Source organism: Dipodomys merriami, unplaced genomic scaffold (genome assembly GCF_024711535.1).
Source record: "Dipodomys merriami isolate MVZ:Mamm:240054 unplaced genomic scaffold, mDipMer1.0.p SCAF_2, whole genome shotgun sequence".
NCBI classification, from domain to species: Eukaryota; Metazoa; Chordata; class Mammalia; order Rodentia; family Heteromyidae; genus Dipodomys; species Dipodomys merriami.
In genome coordinates this window covers 48,555,594-48,575,220 of record NW_027203381.1, presented here as the reverse complement: position 1 = coordinate 48,575,220, position 19,627 = coordinate 48,555,594, and the positions used below count along the sequence as shown (strand labels likewise).

At 39.9% G+C, this 19,627-nt stretch overlaps 1 protein-coding gene and 1 pseudogene across 13 annotated transcripts in view; both read right to left on the bottom strand.

Annotated features, from left to right (window-relative positions):
- Ptprm (protein tyrosine phosphatase receptor type M) overlaps nucleotides 1–19,627 on the bottom strand; it is an 832,110-nt gene that overhangs the window by 111,689 nt on the left and 700,794 nt on the right. For all 13 annotated transcript variants that reach the window (XM_070029553.1, XM_070029556.1, XM_070029555.1 and 10 more), the window contains one exon: nucleotides 6,230–6,317. In XM_070029553.1, coding sequence (XP_069885654.1) covers nucleotides 6,230–6,317 — 88 coding nt within the window. The remainder of the gene's footprint in view (nucleotides 1–6,229; nucleotides 6,318–19,627) is intronic.
- Nucleotides 7,567–8,447, bottom strand: LOC138832621 (small ribosomal subunit protein uS5 pseudogene; annotated as a pseudogene).

Sequence of the window (19,627 nt, the reverse complement as noted above, 5' to 3'; positions counted from 1 at the left end):
GGCATATATTCTGTCCTCTCAGGAAATTCTGCAACTGTCTAAAAGCTGCAACTCATGCTTCAGACCAACTTGCTCCCTGCTTTGCTTTCTCAGTTGCATGTGCCTCTTTCCATTGTTTCACTGCACATTTAGTGGTGGCTCTGTCCGCTCTACCTGCAAACCATTATGTTTCTTTTGTTCTCTGCTCTGTCTCTGACCTGTGTAATAACGTCTGGTTTAGAAGAAGCACTCAGTAAATATTTGTGAGGAGAATGACTTCAATTTGGCAGAGGACCTGGCACATGGCAGACCACTGTGTATTTGTTGAGTGAATCACAGAAAATAGGAGGCAGGGGCATGCCTGAGAAGCTTTGCAGATTTGTCTCCTCCTCTTTAACTGCCAGTCCTCATACGAGGAGCAGCTGCAAGGGGGCTGCCTCATTAGCTGGGAGATTTGGTGTATGCCTTTTGTTGGTTAATTATAACCAGGAATGGTTGAGAGTATTAGGAGAGCTGTGTCTGTGTGGTAATGGCAAACAGGATGATGTTGGTTTCTATTTGGAAAAGGCTAGCTCAGCAAATTTATAGTGTAAATAAGGGAAAAGTTGAACTTACTTAAGAGCAAAAGCCAATAAACAGTTTTTAAGCACCATTAACATCATTTTATATGCAAATACTGACGCAAAACAATGAGTGTGATCATTATAGGCATTCTTTATGTTCTTTGAGAAACATTAACAAGAATATCTAAGATATGTTGGCTAAATCCCCCATTTCTTCACCCTCTGTAGTGGGGGAATGGTGTCCTCAAAGTCTTGGCTCAGTGAGGCAGACTTCCCATTAAGAGTCACTGACCTGTCTGCAACAAGAGACCATTTCTATGGTTATAAAGAAATTAACATTATGTATATGTGGGCATATCAATAAGCATAAGCACATACATAAATATGGGATGGCCAAGTATTCTCATTCTCTCTTCTTCTTTGAATATTTGCACAACTTCAACGATAAGTTAGATTTATTTTTACTGCCCTAGATACACCCTGTGTAAATAAAGCAGTTTCAAATGAATTTGTCTGAAGTGACAAAATGAAGTTGTCCAGGCCGATACTAGAGCTGTGGCAGTTTCTTTAAAATTGCCCAGGAAACACATGCCAGATAAACACCAGCCTATGACACGCTTCTTGGACCACAGGCTGACATAGACAGGGGCAGGAAATGGTATCAGGACAGTTCTGCCATTTAGACTACCCTATATATGACATCAGAATCACCTAGGTTAGCTGGGATGGATCACTAGCTCTACCTAAGAATTTATATGCTCTCTTTTTAGAAGCATTGGTAATGGATGGAAGGTGGGCTAAATTATTGATATCTCTGATATGGCACCATATAGCCTTCATAAAATACTTAGATAAATAACCAACTGCAAATTACAAATAGTTCTAAAGGAATTTTAGAAAAACCACAGTAAAGTAGAGGAAAGGAAACATGATGTACGGGGAAAGGCTTCATGTGCTCTGGAAACGGACAGGAGGATAATGGACAGAATAGTTGAGAGAAGTCTCTTTTAGACACTGCACTAAGAAGGTACAAAAAATGTGATAACTTGATACGGAAACACTGTAGAAATAGCAGGAGGGAATGGAGTAGAGGATAGGTGGGATGTTAAAAAATAAACACAAACTCCCAAATTAGGACCAAAGTCTACAGTGAGGGCCAACCACTCAGAAACACAAGTTAGAGCTAAGTAGGGGGAAAGTCAGGTCACTGGCAGCAAGACAGTCCTGTAATTACTTAGTAGCTATATCACTTAAAGCCTGAGACTTCAAAATGTTGCCCTTCTTGCTTTTCCTTTCCCTCCCCTCCTCTTTTCTTTCTTTGGGCTTGATCTGAGGGCAAGAATGCTGCTCATCCTTAGCCTTTTTCACTCAAGGATAGCAATGTACCACTTGAGCCACAGCTCCATTTATGACTTTTTGTTGGTTAATTGGAGATAAGAGTCTCATGGACTTTCCTACTTGGGCTAGCTTAGAACCTTGAGACTCAGACCTCAGTCTCCTGAGTAGCTTGGATTACAGGCATGAAACACCAGCATTTGGCTCTGTTCATTTTGAATGAGTCTGCTAAGCTCAGGAAGAGTTAATAGTAGTGAAAAGTAATGCAAAAGAAAAGCTGGATCTTTATTCAGACAATAGCAGTCAATGTTGTTTTCTTTTTTTATTGTGAAAATACTGAACAGAGGGGTTACAATTACATGGGCAAGATACTGAGTACATTTCTTATCAAGCATTGTAGCCTCCTCTTTCGTTTCCCCTTCCCATCCTCCCCCTGCCCCCCCAACACACCCCCCCTGCCCCACACCAAAGTTGTAAAGTTCCTTTTCAACATAACACTTGTACATCTCATTGTTGCAATGGGTCCACATGTATCCCTATTTAAATGATTTGTTTTCATTTGACATTTCAGTTCATTTCTACAACTGGTGATGTTCATTGGAAATCCTGGCATTGGGAAGCATATGACTCAGCCAAGGTAACTGGCACAATAGACAAGGACTCCAAGTTCTATCTTCTAACTCATACTTGTCCTTTTTTGCCCAAAAGATCCTTCCTGGTCACCTCATTCCTCCTTCCCAACCCACCCTTTCCTCTTGATTCTCACCAGTGTATGCACAATGTGATTCCTACTCCCTTATGGACCTGATATCTACTATTTCATGCAAGTATGGTGTGGTCTGGCTGGCCCACAGATGAGGGCAACACACTGATTTTAACCTGTGCAACCTCTGATTTCATTGTGCCTGAAGCACAGGTCATTCAGTTCTTACATGTGGGGTGCTGAAATAATTGGTTGAGTTCTGAGAGCTGAAGATGATCTCGGTGGTGATAGAAATAGGATCTGAGTATGAAATGACAGATTTTCCTTATGGCATCTATCCACTGAACCAGGAATCAGTGTCCTATAACCTGTAGGTCAAATCTAGTGCCCTGCCAGGATTTGCAATAATGTTTTATTGGAACATGTGCCCATTTGTTCCTGTGCTCTCTGTCTGATTCTGTACTAACTTGATAAGTAAAGCAGCTGAACTGAGACTGGCTGGTCTGGTGACAGTGTGTGAAGGTTGTTTCCCTTCAAAATTCACCTTGAAACTTCATCCCCAATGCAACAGTTGTGAGAGGTAGGGTCTGCAGAAGTTAATTAGGCCATGTAGTCTACTTTTTAGGTAGGTCCCTTATTGAAGGGCTAGAGGGAATTAGTGAGGCCCTTTCACACTTCCACTCTCCCTATGTGGTGTCTTCTGCTGGAGGACACAGCTACAAGGTGCCATCCAAGGCAGATGGCAGAGGCTCTCATCCATCACCTAGTCTGCCCATATTGATCTTGGGTTTCCCAGCCTCTAAAACCGTAAGATATGCCAGGTGCTGGTGGCTCATGCCTGCAATCCTAGCTACTCAGGAGCATGAAATTGAGGATTGCAGTTTGAAGCCAGTCTGAGCAGAGAAGTCTCCATGAGACTCTTATCTTCAATTAACCACTCAAAAACTAGAGGTGGACCTAGACTGTAATTGTTAAGGGTAAGTACTCAGTTACATTGAATCTTCTATTTATAGTAGTGCCTAACATAGTGTTTGGCACACAGCAAGTGATCAATAATATATTTATTGAATGAAGGGTCTGTTTAAGAACATAATCTGTCTAGCCATGAGATGAAATAAGCAGGAGACCATGTTCAATGTTCTGTGACACAGCTGCATACCACACATACAGAGGGTCAAGTTGTGGCAAGGAGGGCAGGACTCAGGAGGCAACTAGAATTTTAAAGGAGAGGAGCCACTCAGAACACCGTGAGAGCCTGCAAACTTTTCATAGCAAGGAAACAGTCAATATCAGACCATGCCATCCTGCAGGACTATTCCTCTCCCCAAGTCTACAAAAACACATTTTTCTCAATAATTTACCTAGAAAAATCCCTTTTGTTTCAATCGTAAAAGGACAATTATGTACTTCAGAGATTATAGACAAGTCACATCTCAACTTGAAAATGAAGATTAAGTTATCCCTATGAAAATATGCCATAATCAAGTGGCATTTGTGATTTTTATGGTTCTACACAAAATAGACAATATATGTTTTGTTGTTCAGTGTTGGGAGTTATATTAGGCACTTATATCTCTTGTTCTGCTTTCTTCAGGGGGTGAGACCTTCTACCCAGCTTCTCTACTGGGCCAGGTGATATGTGGGCATCCATGCCCTTTCTCACACCTGTCCCATTATTTTAAAAAAAGTCCTCTAATAACCTGTTCTCTCTATGTCCATCCTGAGCTAGGTGACAATAAGTAATAAACAACCAATGAACCAATAATTAATTAGATAGTGTCCCTTAGACACCAGGCACAGAACCATCAGAACAGAGATGCTGCAGGAGCCTCATAGAGGCAGTTCCAGAATCTCTGAATGGATTGCAGGCTTTGGATTCAACCTAGGGCCCAAAGCACCTGCTTTAAGTGCATGTTTGTGTGTGGCTTTTACTTAATCTGTGTCTTTCTTTCAGGGGTCTGGGAGATGAAGGAGATGAGAGAGATGGTTGAAGTTTAAGTACCAACTTAATTCATCATGGGAGAATCAAACTCTAACCCTCAAGGAGGGTTACAAAGGACTGGGACTGGGACAGTATATAAAAGACCGGGACTGGGACAGCCTCAGTGCCGTAAGTATGGCATGCTTTAAAACAAACCATTACCACATACACAAATCCAGCATTACCCTGCAAAGCCTGTACTTGGCTTTACTGGTGGCCTAAGGGAAAGAAAACAAGACTGTCCAGTTAGTTCATATTCTACGTAGGTCCACCCTGTTTGCTTTGCAACAGAATCAACATTTGTAATGACCTATATGATGGATGTTCTTCTCATTCCATTCAAATTCAAAATCACAAGTATAAAATTAAAATCAGCCAGGCACTGGTGGCTCATGACTGTAATTCTAGCTACTCAGGAGGTTAAGATCTGAGAATTGCAGTTTGAAGTCAGCCCAGGCAACGAAGTCCATGAGACTCTTACCTCTAATTAACCAGCAAAAAGCCAGAAGTACATCAGTGGCTCTATTGGCAGAATGCTAGCTTTGAGCAAAAAAAAAAAAAAATCTCAGGGACATCACCCAGGCTCTGAGTTCAAGGCCCAGTACAGACACAAAGTTAAAACCAGCTCTTCACTTGTAAGAGCTGAATTCCTGAGGCTTGACCAGACAGAAACATTTTGAAAATCAGAAAATGTTTTGGGGGTACAATCACTGTGAGAGAAATAGAACTGTCAAACCAAGAAATGTTAACTCAGCCAAACTGAATTTAACTGTGCCTTCACAATCAATAAAGCTAATATATTGCTCCCCTGGAATATCTTAACCTTCTAAGTTTGTTCTCTTTATAAGTAATAAGACGTGATGAGTGCGATATTCTCTGGGCCTAGCTACACATTGTTGTTCAGTTTACGTTCCTTTGTCAATAGTCTTAATTCTGTTAGGCCCCCACAGTGGGCTCTGCACTACCTTGATGCAGTCAGGGATGATTTGGAGCAGTTTAATACATGGGATGGATGGCTCGAGCCCTGGGAGAAGGAGGCCCATCAATCTACCACAAGTCTCCACATCGTTACAGAACATTAATGAGGCTGGGCTTGATTTAAAACCCGTCCAAGGCATTATGGATTGGTAACATTCAGCTTCACTGGCACTGGGAATTTCTGAGATATAATCCTTGCTCTTTTGCTAATGAGTATTGTGATATGGGGACTATCATTTAACTTCAGAGTTTCGCTTTCCTGCCCTTAAAATGGGGCTATTACTGACCTACCTAACCCAGTGTCCAGAGGATTAATGAGCTAATGTGTGCACCACACTCCAAGCTCCTGGCACATGGCGTGCTGTGCATCATTATTTCTGTTCATTTTCAGACAGCAGCCGGGTAACATTAGGAATAGGATGTTTGCTCCTTGTATAATGTGTTTTCCTCCTCCGCATTTTAACATTACCTATGTTACCCAAACCTTAAATCTAAAGGTGAAACTGGGCCCACAGAGAAAGTGCATTGACATAGCAGGGATATTCAGATAATTTTTCCTTCCTTTAGTACGAGCATAGCAGCAGCTCTTGCAGCAGGCAGTAATTGCACTGTAAATTCTCACCATACAAGTCTGGTGGTCAACTGCATAAGAAAATTATATAACAGCACAATTACACTGCTAACACTTACATGCAATGATATTCCCATATCTGTTCTTCATTCTGTTCTCATCTTTCTTAGCAGAATCCCATGGTGCAGACTGCCCTTCAAAGAAGCTCTGGAAGGAAGAGGAAGTGACACTAAGCATTACAATTTGACCCAGGGAACAGAAAGATCTTAACCAGGGAGGAGGCCCTTAAAAATATGGAATAATGGTCAAGCAGAAAAGAATGGCCACAGGAAAGAGATAATCGATTCTTGTACTATTTTTTAGGTTCATTCATGTTTATTTTTAAAGATATTTTTATCATATTTTGTTATACCATGGGATTTCAATTGAGCGTGTCAGTTTATGAGTACAATGAATCTTGATCAATGTGACTCCTTCCATTGTTCTCCCCCCATACCCGGTCTCCCAACTCCACTCAGAGCCTTAAACTGTTACCCCTTAAATACTTTATCTGGCTTTAGCTCAGCTTTGTTTTCCTTGAGTTAAATATCAGATAAAAACAGTGGTGGATATTTATTTGTATAACCTAACAAAAACCATCCCATATTCATGCCTATCCTAACCTGAACATTTTATACAGAAAAAAATTGAACATTTTCTCAATTTGTTAACTATATTACTCTTTCAATATTCTTATAAGAAATAAGAAGGTATCTTTTTTCTCCCTAATTGCTAACTGAAAAGAAGGTTATTTTTGGCTAAAATAGTGAAAGTAGGTAAGCTAAAACTTCATGACTTCAAGGCTAAAATCATGTAATCTACTCTGAGTTTTCTCTTCATTTTGAATGAAGCTTAGATGTCCATTTATTTAAGGATTTGGCATTATTATGCCTATGGTCTTTATGTTATTAGATATATTTTTCCTGCTTCAGTTATAATGAAACTTCTTGCTATAAAAGGACAAGTGAAAAAAAAAAACCTGTGGTTTTATTTCTACTTTGGTCTGCATGACAGCTTGCACGTGACCCTTTGCACGGAGGTTATGGAAGAAGAATGGCAGCAAGAAAGATTTAGTAAAACCAATTCCTTGTCTTTGTCACAGCTACCATACTACCAGTTGGGAAGGTAGAAGAGAAGGTCAGGAAGAAACAATAAAGTACAGTAGAAGAACAAAGGCACACTCTGAAATGCTTATGTAGCATAGAATAGGTCATCAGGAAAATGTGGTCCAACCCAGGTTGGCTTTCCAGTTCTCTCTTCTGAATGGAATCAATTCCTTACACCCCTAGTCTCCATCCTATCATCTTGGCCACTTCTATCTTTCACCAACATTTTGTGAAGACTCATGGTTCCATATAATCTATTTTTTTTAAGTTGTTAACAGGCTTGATTCACTTTCTTATTCTTATATGAAATTCTATGCTGCAGCCACAGCTGGAACCTGGGTCCTCTGCACAGAGACTCTGGTGTGAGTTTTCACAAGATGATCAGTGAATTTCTGATAAGGAGATTTGGTGAACACGGTCTCTTTCCAGAGGTCAGGGGTCAGGCAACTGTAGGTCCTGGAGATGGCATCAAAGGTGGCTTTGGCGAAGTTCCCCAAGGTAGCAGTACAGCCCTTGGTTGAGGTGTTGCATGGATACCAGCCATCAGCAATAGCTTCTTGGGGATAGGAGTGAACATGATTCCAGTGCCTCTGGGGATGGGGATGAGGTGGAGCAGCACAGAACTGCATAGCCTGTCACCTTGCATGCAACAGTGTGAGGTTTGCCCATCTTGTTCCCCCAGTAGCCTCACCACACAGGTACAATGGAGAGCTTGGCTAAGATGATGGCACCTAGGATGGCAGTGGCAACCTCCTTGGAGCACTTAACCCAGACCATCATGGCCATTGTAGTCACCAATGGCTACAAATGCCTTGAACCTGGTGCACTGGCCAGCTCAAGGCTGCTTCTACACAGGCATAATCTTCAACACCTCATCCTTGAGTGATGCCCCTGGAGGAAGTCAACAATCTCAGACTCCTTGATGGGCAGGGAGAAAAGATAGATCCTTCTAAGACTTGATCTTCATGTCCTTAACCAGGCAGCCCAGTTTGGTGATAGGATCTATTCCTTGTCTTCGGCCTTGCCTTGACAACCCCCGCAGCTGTGAACTCAGCCTGTATCACGGCCACAACTTCGACTCCAGAGGACCCCAGAGGCCACTACTGAAGCCTCCACGGAAGCTGTCATGCCCTTCTAAGCCTGGGTCCCCGGGACCTCCGTCCCTCCCGCTGCCACCTGCATCATCTGACATTTGGTGTTTTCCCGGAGAAGCAGAAATCTATTTTTATTTTATGTATGGGCTCAGTGCTTCCTTATTCAGTAAACTGCCCCAGCGCCACTGCAGCTGCCCTCCTGCATGTCATACTATACTTGGATCCTGTATGTAGCAGATGGCTTGGCATGTTCTGCTGTTCCCAAGTCTCCCTCTGTTATCAGGCTGTGAAGTCTTTGAGAACAGAGACTGGATGTTCATTTTTCTTGGGGGGGGGCGGTGTCTGGAGATTGTGTCTTATAGTTTGAGTTCAATAATTAGCTGGAGAATGAAGGACTATATTGTTGATTTCCAGTATGTCTTGGCTTTGACCTCAAAATGAAGCTTTATTCTACAGTTTCAGTGTGTGAAAGGTTCTAAGACTTGGAAAAACCTGCCTGTATCAGTCCATTTTCCACTATAATAATGAAATACCTGAAATAGGCTACTTACTAGAATGAGCTAATTTAGGTCACAGATTTGGAGGCTGAATCTCTCCCAAGATCAGATAGCCCCATTTGTTTGACCTTTAGTGAGGGCCTAATAATGAAACCTTTATTGAGGGTCAAGGTGGAATGCACACAAGCGGGAGCGATCATGTCATCACACAGGAAGTCCAAGAATCTCGAGTTGCACATCCCGTCCAGAGCACACCCCCAGTTCACATAAGAACCTCTCATGAGACTCTCTCAATGGTTCCACTTCTCATCATGGTCACAATGAAAACCAAGCTTCTAAGCATATGGATCCCTGGGGGGGGGGGGGAGTGACATTCAAACTACAGCCTTGCCTCTTCACAGGTCACAGATTTCACCTGGGTGGTGCTTTACATGACCTGAGGGGTATTGGCAGTGCTTCTGCCTTTATTGCTCAGCTATCACTGCAGACTCTTTGATGTCAGCTCTGTCCACTCCTGTCCTGTAGACTCATCTTCCATGTATCCAAGCCACTGTCTAGATGAAAAGACACCCCTTGATAACATGTGCAAGCATGAAGACATCACTACATATATAAGAGCTGAGCTTTAAATTATCCATCTACTTAAAAGACCCCTAATGCCATGGTCATAATCAGTACCATATTATCATAAAAAACTTTAGTTTCATAATAAAACAAAGTGTGTGTAAACAGCAACTTTATAGAGACACACTGCTAGTTGAAGGGCAAAATACTGTAGGATGCAAGACAAGAAAACAAAAAATATTTCAAGCTATTAATAAATTGAGCAAATAAAACACTTGAAGTCAAAAACAAAAAAATAAGACCATTATATAATCAGAATTATAAACATGGATCAAGCCACAAAACTTTAACTTCTCTTCTGCTGTATAATATGCATTTAAAAATAGCTTCAGGGATATTAAAGTCAGAGACTCTTGTTCTGAATAGTGTCTTTGTTAGTCTATGAATGACAATTATTTCACAGTTGAGTAATAACTATTATTTGACTTTCAACAATGTATTTCTACTTTGCATTTGTCATGATTTAATTACCAATTTCACTTCCCTCTGCCTTTTCCACCTATCTAAAAATTTCTCTCTGTGTGTGTTTTGTAGAAAGAAGGAAGAGTGACTTTGAGGGAGACTTTGAAATCTTCGAATAAACCCGTGACTTCAATTCCTCAGAAAGACATTCCCAGGTGACCCAAGCTATCGCCACACCTGAGCCCCACACATCTCTTCCCACTCTTAACAAGCAGAGGCTCTCTTGTAGGGTTTGAGACTTACACAACAGCTGTGTTTCTTAAGCATGGGAAAAAAGTGTGCTAATCATAGGATTTCCAAGAGCCTTTTCACTTAAAAACAGTTATTGTAATTTCATTGTTTTCATTTAATTGGTGCCCAGCAAGAAGACACAAATCTACAGAGGGGAAAATAACCAATCTCATTCCAATTGAGCACTACACTTTCTAGAATGTTTTCCTAAGGATGAGGCCCACGTGCTGTTTATCTCTGAGCTCTTATTCTGATGATGTCAGACAAGAACAAACATTTGTAAGTCAGTCCATGGTTTCAACTGATCCTCACAGAGGGAGAGGCTGGCATGGAGGGGTAACCTCTCAGCTTACAGCTAAGGGACATGAGATAGAGCAGGACCTCAGTGTGCTCTAACTCAAGCCCCTGCTCTTTTGGAGCTACCCCAATCCTGACAGTGATGTTGAAGGAGGAGACAGCATCTGTCTACTTAAATAAACATGACCAATAACTGCTTTCCAAGTTATCTGCAAATCAAAGCTCAAAACAAGGTAATATAAAAAAGTTTGCCTGTTAATCTTTAATAAAATAGTTATTTTTGTTAGGTGATGTGTTTGATTGCAAGAGAAGGTGACGTTTTTTGCTGTATATCTCCCAACTTTCTCTTATAGAAATTGTATGAATCAGATAAGGTGATGTTAGGGAAATGAACCCTAAGATATGTATTCAAATGTTTTTTTTCTTTCATGCAATTGTTTCTAACACATTTATAAGATGATTTCTTTGTTGCTTTGTATGTCCCTCCCCCATAGTATAACCCCTGCTTTCACTGTATTTGATGTCGGTATAATTTGTGGAGGGGAAGGGGAAAAACAAATAATTTAAATAGGGATACAGGTGGACCCATTGCAATAATGAGATGTACAAGTCGTCATGTCGAAAAATGAACTTTACAACTTTGGTGCGGGGGGGGGTAGCAGGGAGGATTGGGGGGGCGGGGGGAGGATGGGAAGGGATGGGAAGGGGAAACAAAGGAGGATGCTACAATGCTTGATAAGAAATGTACTCATTATCTTGCCCATGTAATTGTAACCCCTCTGTACAGTATTTTCACAGTAAAAAATATAAAAAAGAAGAAATTGTATGAATCTATATAAATGGAAAAATGTATTAAGAAAACACAAAAGCAAAACAAAACAAAAAAAGGTATGCTGTGAGAAACAGATCAGATGACTATTAATTCCATACATGAATGCCACCTTCCCTTGACGCCCTACAGATATAGTCTCAAATTTTCTGGAATGCACTTGCTCCCAATCTCCCCATGAATACATTTGCATTATGAAGACCACAGTTCCTATTCTTGACTTGGAAAATTAGTAACAGATCTATGGGAGCCAGATCAGTGAACCAAGGGCTTTCTGTCTTGGCTGCCTTGGCTTTTGTTGTAAAGATTTATTTTTTTGCTAAGACAGACCCAGTTTTAAATATTACCAATTTTTGTTAGAGTATATTTCAAAATATCAATGGAAATACTTACTTTTAGACTCCAAACTCCCTCTTTTGCCTGAAGCAGGAGAAAAGTCAACTGTTTGAATTGGTAGGTAGGAAACAAAAGCATCTATAGCTCCAGAGTCACTGGACACTCAGAGAAGCTGATGAAATACATGTGTCTTTCACATTGTGGATTCCTGGTAGCTTTCCTCAGTTGGGATTTCTCAGAGCAAGCATAGTAATTTGGACCAGAATACTGGTCACCTGGGTTGGAGATCATAGTTTCACACCTAGATAGAGCCAGGTCTGACACATATAGGTGTGATTCAGGTGCAGCAGATGTACTTTATTCCTCCTTCCCCCAAGAAACTGGGGCTTCTCTGATGACCTTCTTTTGTTTTATTTTTGCCAACCAAAAGATACAGACAGTCCTAACAAATCCATAAACCAGTGAATCTGAAGTAGAATATTAATAACTTGGGGTAACATGTAATTTGTATTTGATAAATCTATTATGTCCTTTTAAATATACATCTTGGCTTTTGTCCCCAGGACTCATTATGTAGTGCAGACTTGCCTGGGAACTCACTATGTAGCCTAGGTTGGTTGATCTTGAAGTTGACATTTTCATGTGATGGGATTACAAGTGTGCACTACCAGGCTTGGCTCTTAAAATAAGTTAAGCAAGACCATAGTATATTTTATAAGATTCTCCTCTGGTTCCTTTTCCTTTGTCAAGAACAAAAGTTTCTTTAGTTGTCTTTTTCATGTTAGAGAGGTCAAAAATTAGAAAAGTTCCTTTAAAATGACATAAATTGAATGAATGCTTTGATTACAATTCCATTTTGAACCAGTATTCCTGGGAAGGAATAATCACCACATATTCTGCATCATGTCTAGAGAGGAACGGTTCCTATCCAATTTGTTGAAAGTAGAGGCAACTAGATTTTGAACCCTGCTTCTGCCAAGATGAAAGAGCTTTGTTCTCAAAGAAGGCAGAGTTTTCTAAACATATGCCAACAACTGGCTTGTGGTAGCTCAGGGGAAACTTTGCTTATCTGCTCCTTACATTTCTCTATTATGTTCAAGTGTAAGAAACAGCCTCCAATTCCTCCTCTATCTCTCACCTATAGTTTTCATTTGACAAAATTATGAGCATGTTCGCCAGAAATCAAATTCAACCAAAGCACAGATGATGTGGGAAGGAGACCTTAGGAGAGAGTAGAAATGATGGCTAGGCAGGGAGAGAGAAGCTCCCCACTGGGTGACTGAGGAGCCCACCCCAGGACCAGTGACCTCAGGATAAGCCTGGGACAGAGATGGAGACAGGCCATACTCCCAGTACTTTTTTACAGAGGGAATTTTCGAATACCATATGCACATTTAGGCAATATTTAGTGTTTGGGGGCAGATTTTAAATACACAGATACAATTTAATAGACCAACTATTTTTTAATATGAAAAAACCTACTTTATGTATTTTGGGGATTTAAGTTAATGGTCTCACTGCACCTTCTGTTAGAATTTTCATAAATATGCTCTCATTCTGCTTAAGATGTAATTAAAGTGTTTCCTCTGACTACCTTGGCCTGTACATATTGAGAAAAGGCAGCAAAACTGGGAAGCACTCTGCAAGAGTAATAAGTCTCTGAAACAATAAAAAAGAAATGGGGTAAGCTCCAGTGAATACCAATGACTTCCCTGCTTTAAGACGCCGCTCTCTCCTTGGGCTCAGAGCAGAAGGAAATTGAACATCCTGCATGCTGTCATTTTTTTTTTTTGGAAGAGGAAACATGTTTTTGTGATTCAATAACCTCCTCCCCACCTTTCATTCCACCATTATTTTCCACAGGATATAATTATACATCTCAGTTGCCCACCTCAAGAGAATGTTACTCCAAAATGATGCAGTCTGTTAAAAATGCCACAGCTCCTAGATATTAAAAAAGAAAAAAAACCCTATTCAATAGAAAGGCTCTCAGAAAGAATGGAATGCAGGTCAAGGCTGCATGTAATGTACTATAGGCTTCCAAGCAGTGCAGGGTCAAGTGTTTTAGAGGCTTCTGAAATAGAATTTTTCCTCCCTTTATCTTATGAATAAAACTGTACACGTAAAATGACTAAAATCATCACCCTGGAAGGAGGAAGATGAAGTCACTGGGGCATGCAGGCTCTGAACTTTCTTTGTGTTCTGCCCACATTTCTCTCCTGGTTTTTCAGAGTGCTGCATTTTTATTAGATCTATATAAACTATTTATGGCTATAGCACCAAAGCAACTGATGGCAGCTACTCTTGCCTGGTGAGGCACAAAGTGGGATGCTGGTAAAAAGGGGATTTGAGGCTCAGGTCTAGTGACCTCAGTGAGTAGTCTCTGTTATCTTCTAATGTCCTGGATAAAGGTAGTCAAAGCCCATAACACTGTAATAGCAAAAGAAGTGGGACTGGGTGACAACAAGAATCTCAATGTGCTCAATACCTGACTTATATAACTGTAACCCCTCTGTACATCGCCTTTACAAAAAAATTAAAAATGATAAATATACAATTTGCAAACAAAAAAGAATCTCACTACTCAAACTGTGTCATCTCTAGGCAAACTGAAATCGCATTTCTTTGAATGAACTTGATATATTTCTCTAGCACTTCAGATAACCACTTTTTTTTAAAGATAACCACTTTTTTTAGTAAGGTTTTTATTGTAAAAATATTGTACAGAGGGGTTATAGGTAGATGAGGAAGGTAATGAGTACATTTCCTATGGAGCATTGTTGTCTCCTCCTTTGTTTTTCCCCTGCCAGCCCTTCCCTACCATTTCCACAACTACACTCCCCTGCCTAAATTGTAAAGTTCGTTTTTCAACATTGTAACAATGAGATGTACAAGACACTAAGATAACCATTTTTTACATTTATATATTTATGGGTTTTGGTGACTCATTGGAGATAAAGAGTCTCAGGGACTTCTTGGACAGGGTTGCTTTGGCACTTAGGGTAGTTGTTTTATTATCTGTATTGTCAAAATAATATAAAGTGAAGTAAAATAAAATCGCAAGTGTCCTCCCTGGAAAGCTGTGACTTTTTTAAATCCTCCCCTCAGAAGTCAGAGCACATACACTTCTCTGGATGTGATTGAAAAGCTCAGGACACAATTTTAGAGATGACAGGCTGGGATATGAATAATTGTAGCAAAAAAGAATTTTAATTTGCAATTTGTGACTCTCTTTTTGACATGTATTAATTAATAAAATCTCTGTATAATTCCTGGGCTCTTCCTATAATACCTAAGCTATGTGATTAAAGACTAAAATTTACAATGGAGGGTTATTTTTAAGATTTAGAAAATCTTAAGATCAGAAATACCTCTTTCAAATAGATTAGTGGAAAAATAATTACCTCTTAACTTCCTGTAAGAAAGTCTAATATCTGTCTACTCTTACTCGTTTATTTATTTTGCAGGGCTGGGGGATCAAACCTAGGTCATGATATGTGCTGGGCAATGTTCTACCAGTCAGATATACCCCCAGCCCTCTGTCTACACTTGAAACTAAACATTTTTATTGAAAAATACAACCATGTGTTTCAGTGTTAAATAGAGTAATAGAGGCTCTCCTTCCTTGACTGAATTCCAGCTAAGTGCCCTACCTATTGAAAATGGACACCATCTCTGCTACCACAAGTGGGGAAAGTCCTGGCATTGAGTCACAGTCTATGGGAATAAGGAAGACAGACAAAACTACTGAACCATCAACCTGTAGCAGACACAGAGCAAAATCTTGGCATGGTGCAAGTTCCAACAAGCTGGGACCACCCATCCATAGAGCCAGGGCTAGGCACAGCCTGCCCATAGAATCCTGAATGAACTAACTGGTTAAAAGCAGATATTTCATCTTACTGTAGACCTTGGTGCAATGATTTTGTCAACTGAATGTACTCTCTAGAGACTAAAATTCATCATCTTATTATACTCTGGGGTTGGAAGAAGCAAGTGGCTGAATGGGATGGAGGGAAAGTGAATCCCCAGTTACTAATAAAGACACTTAAGAGGAGCTGACTACAATTTACAATGGCTCTCTAAATTTTAGCACAGTCAACCTTTCCTTTACCCCTCACCACTTTCCTCTGATTTATTTAGTAATTTAAATACATTTACTTGCAAATGCAAACTTACATCTTTACAATAAATAGAAAGCCAGCAACACACCAGGAAACAATAATTGGAAAAGCAGATAGAATTAAAACAAAACAGCAGCAGCATATTTGAGCCTATGTAGAGCATCTGTAGCCCCTTCTTAATGTATATGGAGAAGATAACAGGCTTGAAATGAAGGTTATGAATCCAAAGCACCGAGATGTATCCAGGAGCACAATCATGTATCACTGTGAAAGTGGGGTGATGGGCCCTGGGGAGCAGACCTCGGACCATCACCTGGTCTCCAGCAGCTGCTCTTTCTCACACTTGGGGAAAACTTCATTCTTGACCTGGTGCCAATGGACTCACAGCTTTAATTATTGATACTCAGGAGGAAAAATTCAGGAATACTGGGGTTTAAGACCAGCCTAGACAAAAAAGTTTATGAGGCACCATCATCATAGAAAAAGTTAGGTATATGTTGGTGTATGAATATTACCCCCAGCTATGGCAAGAAAACACACAGGAAGATCACAATCCAGGCCTGCTCTGGCCAAAAAACAAAGACATGAATCTAAAAATTAAATGGAGTGAAAAAGAGCTAGAGGCATGGCTCACATGGTAGAGTGCCTGCCTAGCAAGTGTGGAGCCCTGAGTTCAAACATCATTATTACCCAAAATAAAAACAAATAAGTACATGCCTGTAATCCTAGCAACTCAGGAATCTGAAATCTGAGGATCCTGGTTCAAAGTCAGCCAGGGCAGGAAAGTCCATGAGACTCCTGTCTACAATTAACTGCCAGTTTCAGTTGCAGTGGTAGAGTGCTAGCTTTGAACACAAAAGATCAAGAACAACACCCAGGCTCTGAGTTTATGTCCCACGACTGACAAAAGAAACAAACAAGTAAACTGCATAAACAGCTGCATTTCATATCCCTCTTGACTCATCACAGTGGAAGTTTAAAGGAAAGGGTGTGTGCCTGAGGATCAGAAGACTCGAGTTGAAATCTCAACTCTGATCCATTTCCAACTGTGAGACCACAGGAAGTCACTACATTGATTTTATTTTTTGCACTGATTTTTAAATATTTATGATAGCATTCCCATAAAAAATTATGTTCCAGGATTGCTTCCACTATTAAAACCAATGAATGAGCCTGGCAATAGTGGCTCAAGCTTGTAACTCTAGCTACTTAGAAGACTGAGATCTTGAGGACTGTGGTTTGACACTAACTAGGGCAGAAAAGTCCATGGGATTCCATCTTTGAAACTAACCACTAATGTCAAACTAGAGGTGTGGCTCTACTGGTAAAGAGCTAACCAAGCACGCAAGCAAAGAAAGCTGAAAAAGCATGAGGCTCTGACTACAAGCCAGTAAATACAAAACAAAAAAACAATGAATGTCAGTAAAGAGAATATACAGTATAGGAATAAGAATCTTCTTTTTGTCAAGGACATTTGCATATTTAACATCATTCATCAGTCATTCAAATTATAAATACAGGCAGATGGCTAATGGCAGCCAATAAGAAACATAGGAGAAGCATGTGTGTCTATAGCATTATGCACCAAATGATTTTATGGCCTCATAGAACCTGTGGGCTGAATAGAGCATGGATACATAGAAGGCAATGGGAATGTCACCACAGTAGAAAGCATTACCACAGTAGGAAATGTTACCACTTAAGAAATGTTATTACAATTTAAAAAATGGGCTAATTAAAAAAAGATAAAATGAATTACATTTATTTTTAAAAAAGAAATATTACAGCAGGAGGCATTACCACACATCAGGAAATGTTACCACAGTAGGTAATGTTATAGTAGGAAATGATACTGTACTAGTTACCTCAGTAGGATATGTTAATATAGTAGGGAGTGTTACCACAATAGAAAACTCATAGTAGTAAATGTTACCACAGTAAGGTATGTTAGGAATAGGAAATGTTATTTTTTTTGTTTTTTTTTTTTTTGTTTTTTGGTCCAGTTGTGGGGCCTGAACTCTGGGCCTGGGCGCTGTTCCTCAGCTCTTCAGCTCAAGGCTAGTGCACTACCCACTTGAGCCATAGCGCCACTTCCAGCTTTTTTCTTTTTGCTTATGTGGTGCTGAGGAATCAAACCCAGGGCCTCAGGCATGCAAGGCAAGCACTCTACCACTGAGCCACCTTCCCAGCCCCAGGAAATGTTATTATAGTAGTAAATGTTACTATAGTAGCAAATATTACCATACTTGGAAATATTACTAGAGTAGGAAATATTACTATAGTAGACAATGTTATTACTGCACTATAGCTCTTCACAAGTATCTACATCCTTCCCAGGTAACACCAAAGGGGAAGAGCTTGATCTCCACATATTGCACCCGTAGTAGGTAGTGTCTACCTAGAGCATACTGTATTAGTGAATAAATAAATGGCAATTACGAACTAGAGATCCATATGTCATAAATGTATTTAAATTTAAACTTTTTGAGGCCTCGACATTGAATTTTATTACAAATTATGCACTTCTACTTGGCTTTAAATAAACTACCATCACCTTGGAGACAGTAATGCTCACATACTGTTTACATAGAGAGTACTCTACTTGGAATTTTGCAAATTCCTCTAGTGGTATAGTAGTTTACTTTTTTTTCCCCTTGCCAAATCACAGTCTGATGAAAGGATAACAATTAGTTTAACTGAACCAAGGTCAATAGTAAAAGGAAATAGCTAATAGTTGCATTTAGAATCTGCTGACATTTTTAAAAATGAAGAGTTGGCCTTAACTCAGAGAGCCAGATATTAGCTGAACCCTGGGGCATGGGCCTTACTTCTCCTTCTCCTTCTTCTTTTTTTTTTAAATCAAGCACTACAAGGCATGTGACTACATTAAAAGCAAGATGTGTCATACCACAGCCTTAGGCTGAAGCAAACTCAAGGGTCAAGTGTGAAATGCAAATAGCAGAGACCTGATGCCCTTGTAGGACCTGCACTGCTCTCTTCACTCTAAAACACAATAAACATTCACACAACATCTAGAGATTTGTTTCAGCAAAGGAAATTAATGAAAGGAGATTTGAATGTTAGCCAGAAAGTGTATTAGGAAAAAGCAAAACACCGACTCATGATTTTGATTATGAAACAATTATTTAAGTGCCATCACGATGATTTATTCAGTGGTGTTAATAAAGACAACAGCTAATGGCAGTAACAGCACAAAGTATAAAGCATAGTTTGTTCACAATTTTCAAATATTGTGTTAAGTGTTTTATGAAAAATATCCCAGAGATGTCTGTCAAGACAGATAAGATGATATTAAGCGAAATGAACCCTAAGATAGGGACACAAGTGGTATTTTCTTTCTTGCTATTGTTTTTAACGTACTTATAATGTTCCATGTGATTTTTTTGCTTTATATGGCCCGCCCCCATGGTATAACCCCTGTTTTCACTGTATTTGATGTCAATCTAATTTGGGGAGGGGAAGGGAAAAAAACAAAATGTTTAAATAGTGATACAGGTTGACCCATTGCAACAATGAGATGTACAAGACACTATGTTGAAAAACAAACTTTACAATTTAGGTGTGGGGGGGAGATGAGGGTGGGGGTGGAGGAGGGGGCAGGGAGGGACTGTAGTTGTGGAGGTGGGGAGGGAAGGGATGGTAGGGGAAAAACAAAGGAGGAGGCAATAATGCTTGATAGGTAATATACTCATTACCTTGCTCGTGTAGCTGTAACCCCTCTGTACAATATTTTTACAATAATAATATTTTAAAAAAAGACTGTCTTTCCTCTTTTTCTCGTTACAGCTGTGACCGACCTGTGCTTATGAAGATATCCAGCATATTTTTAATATATATTTTTATTGTAAAGATACTGT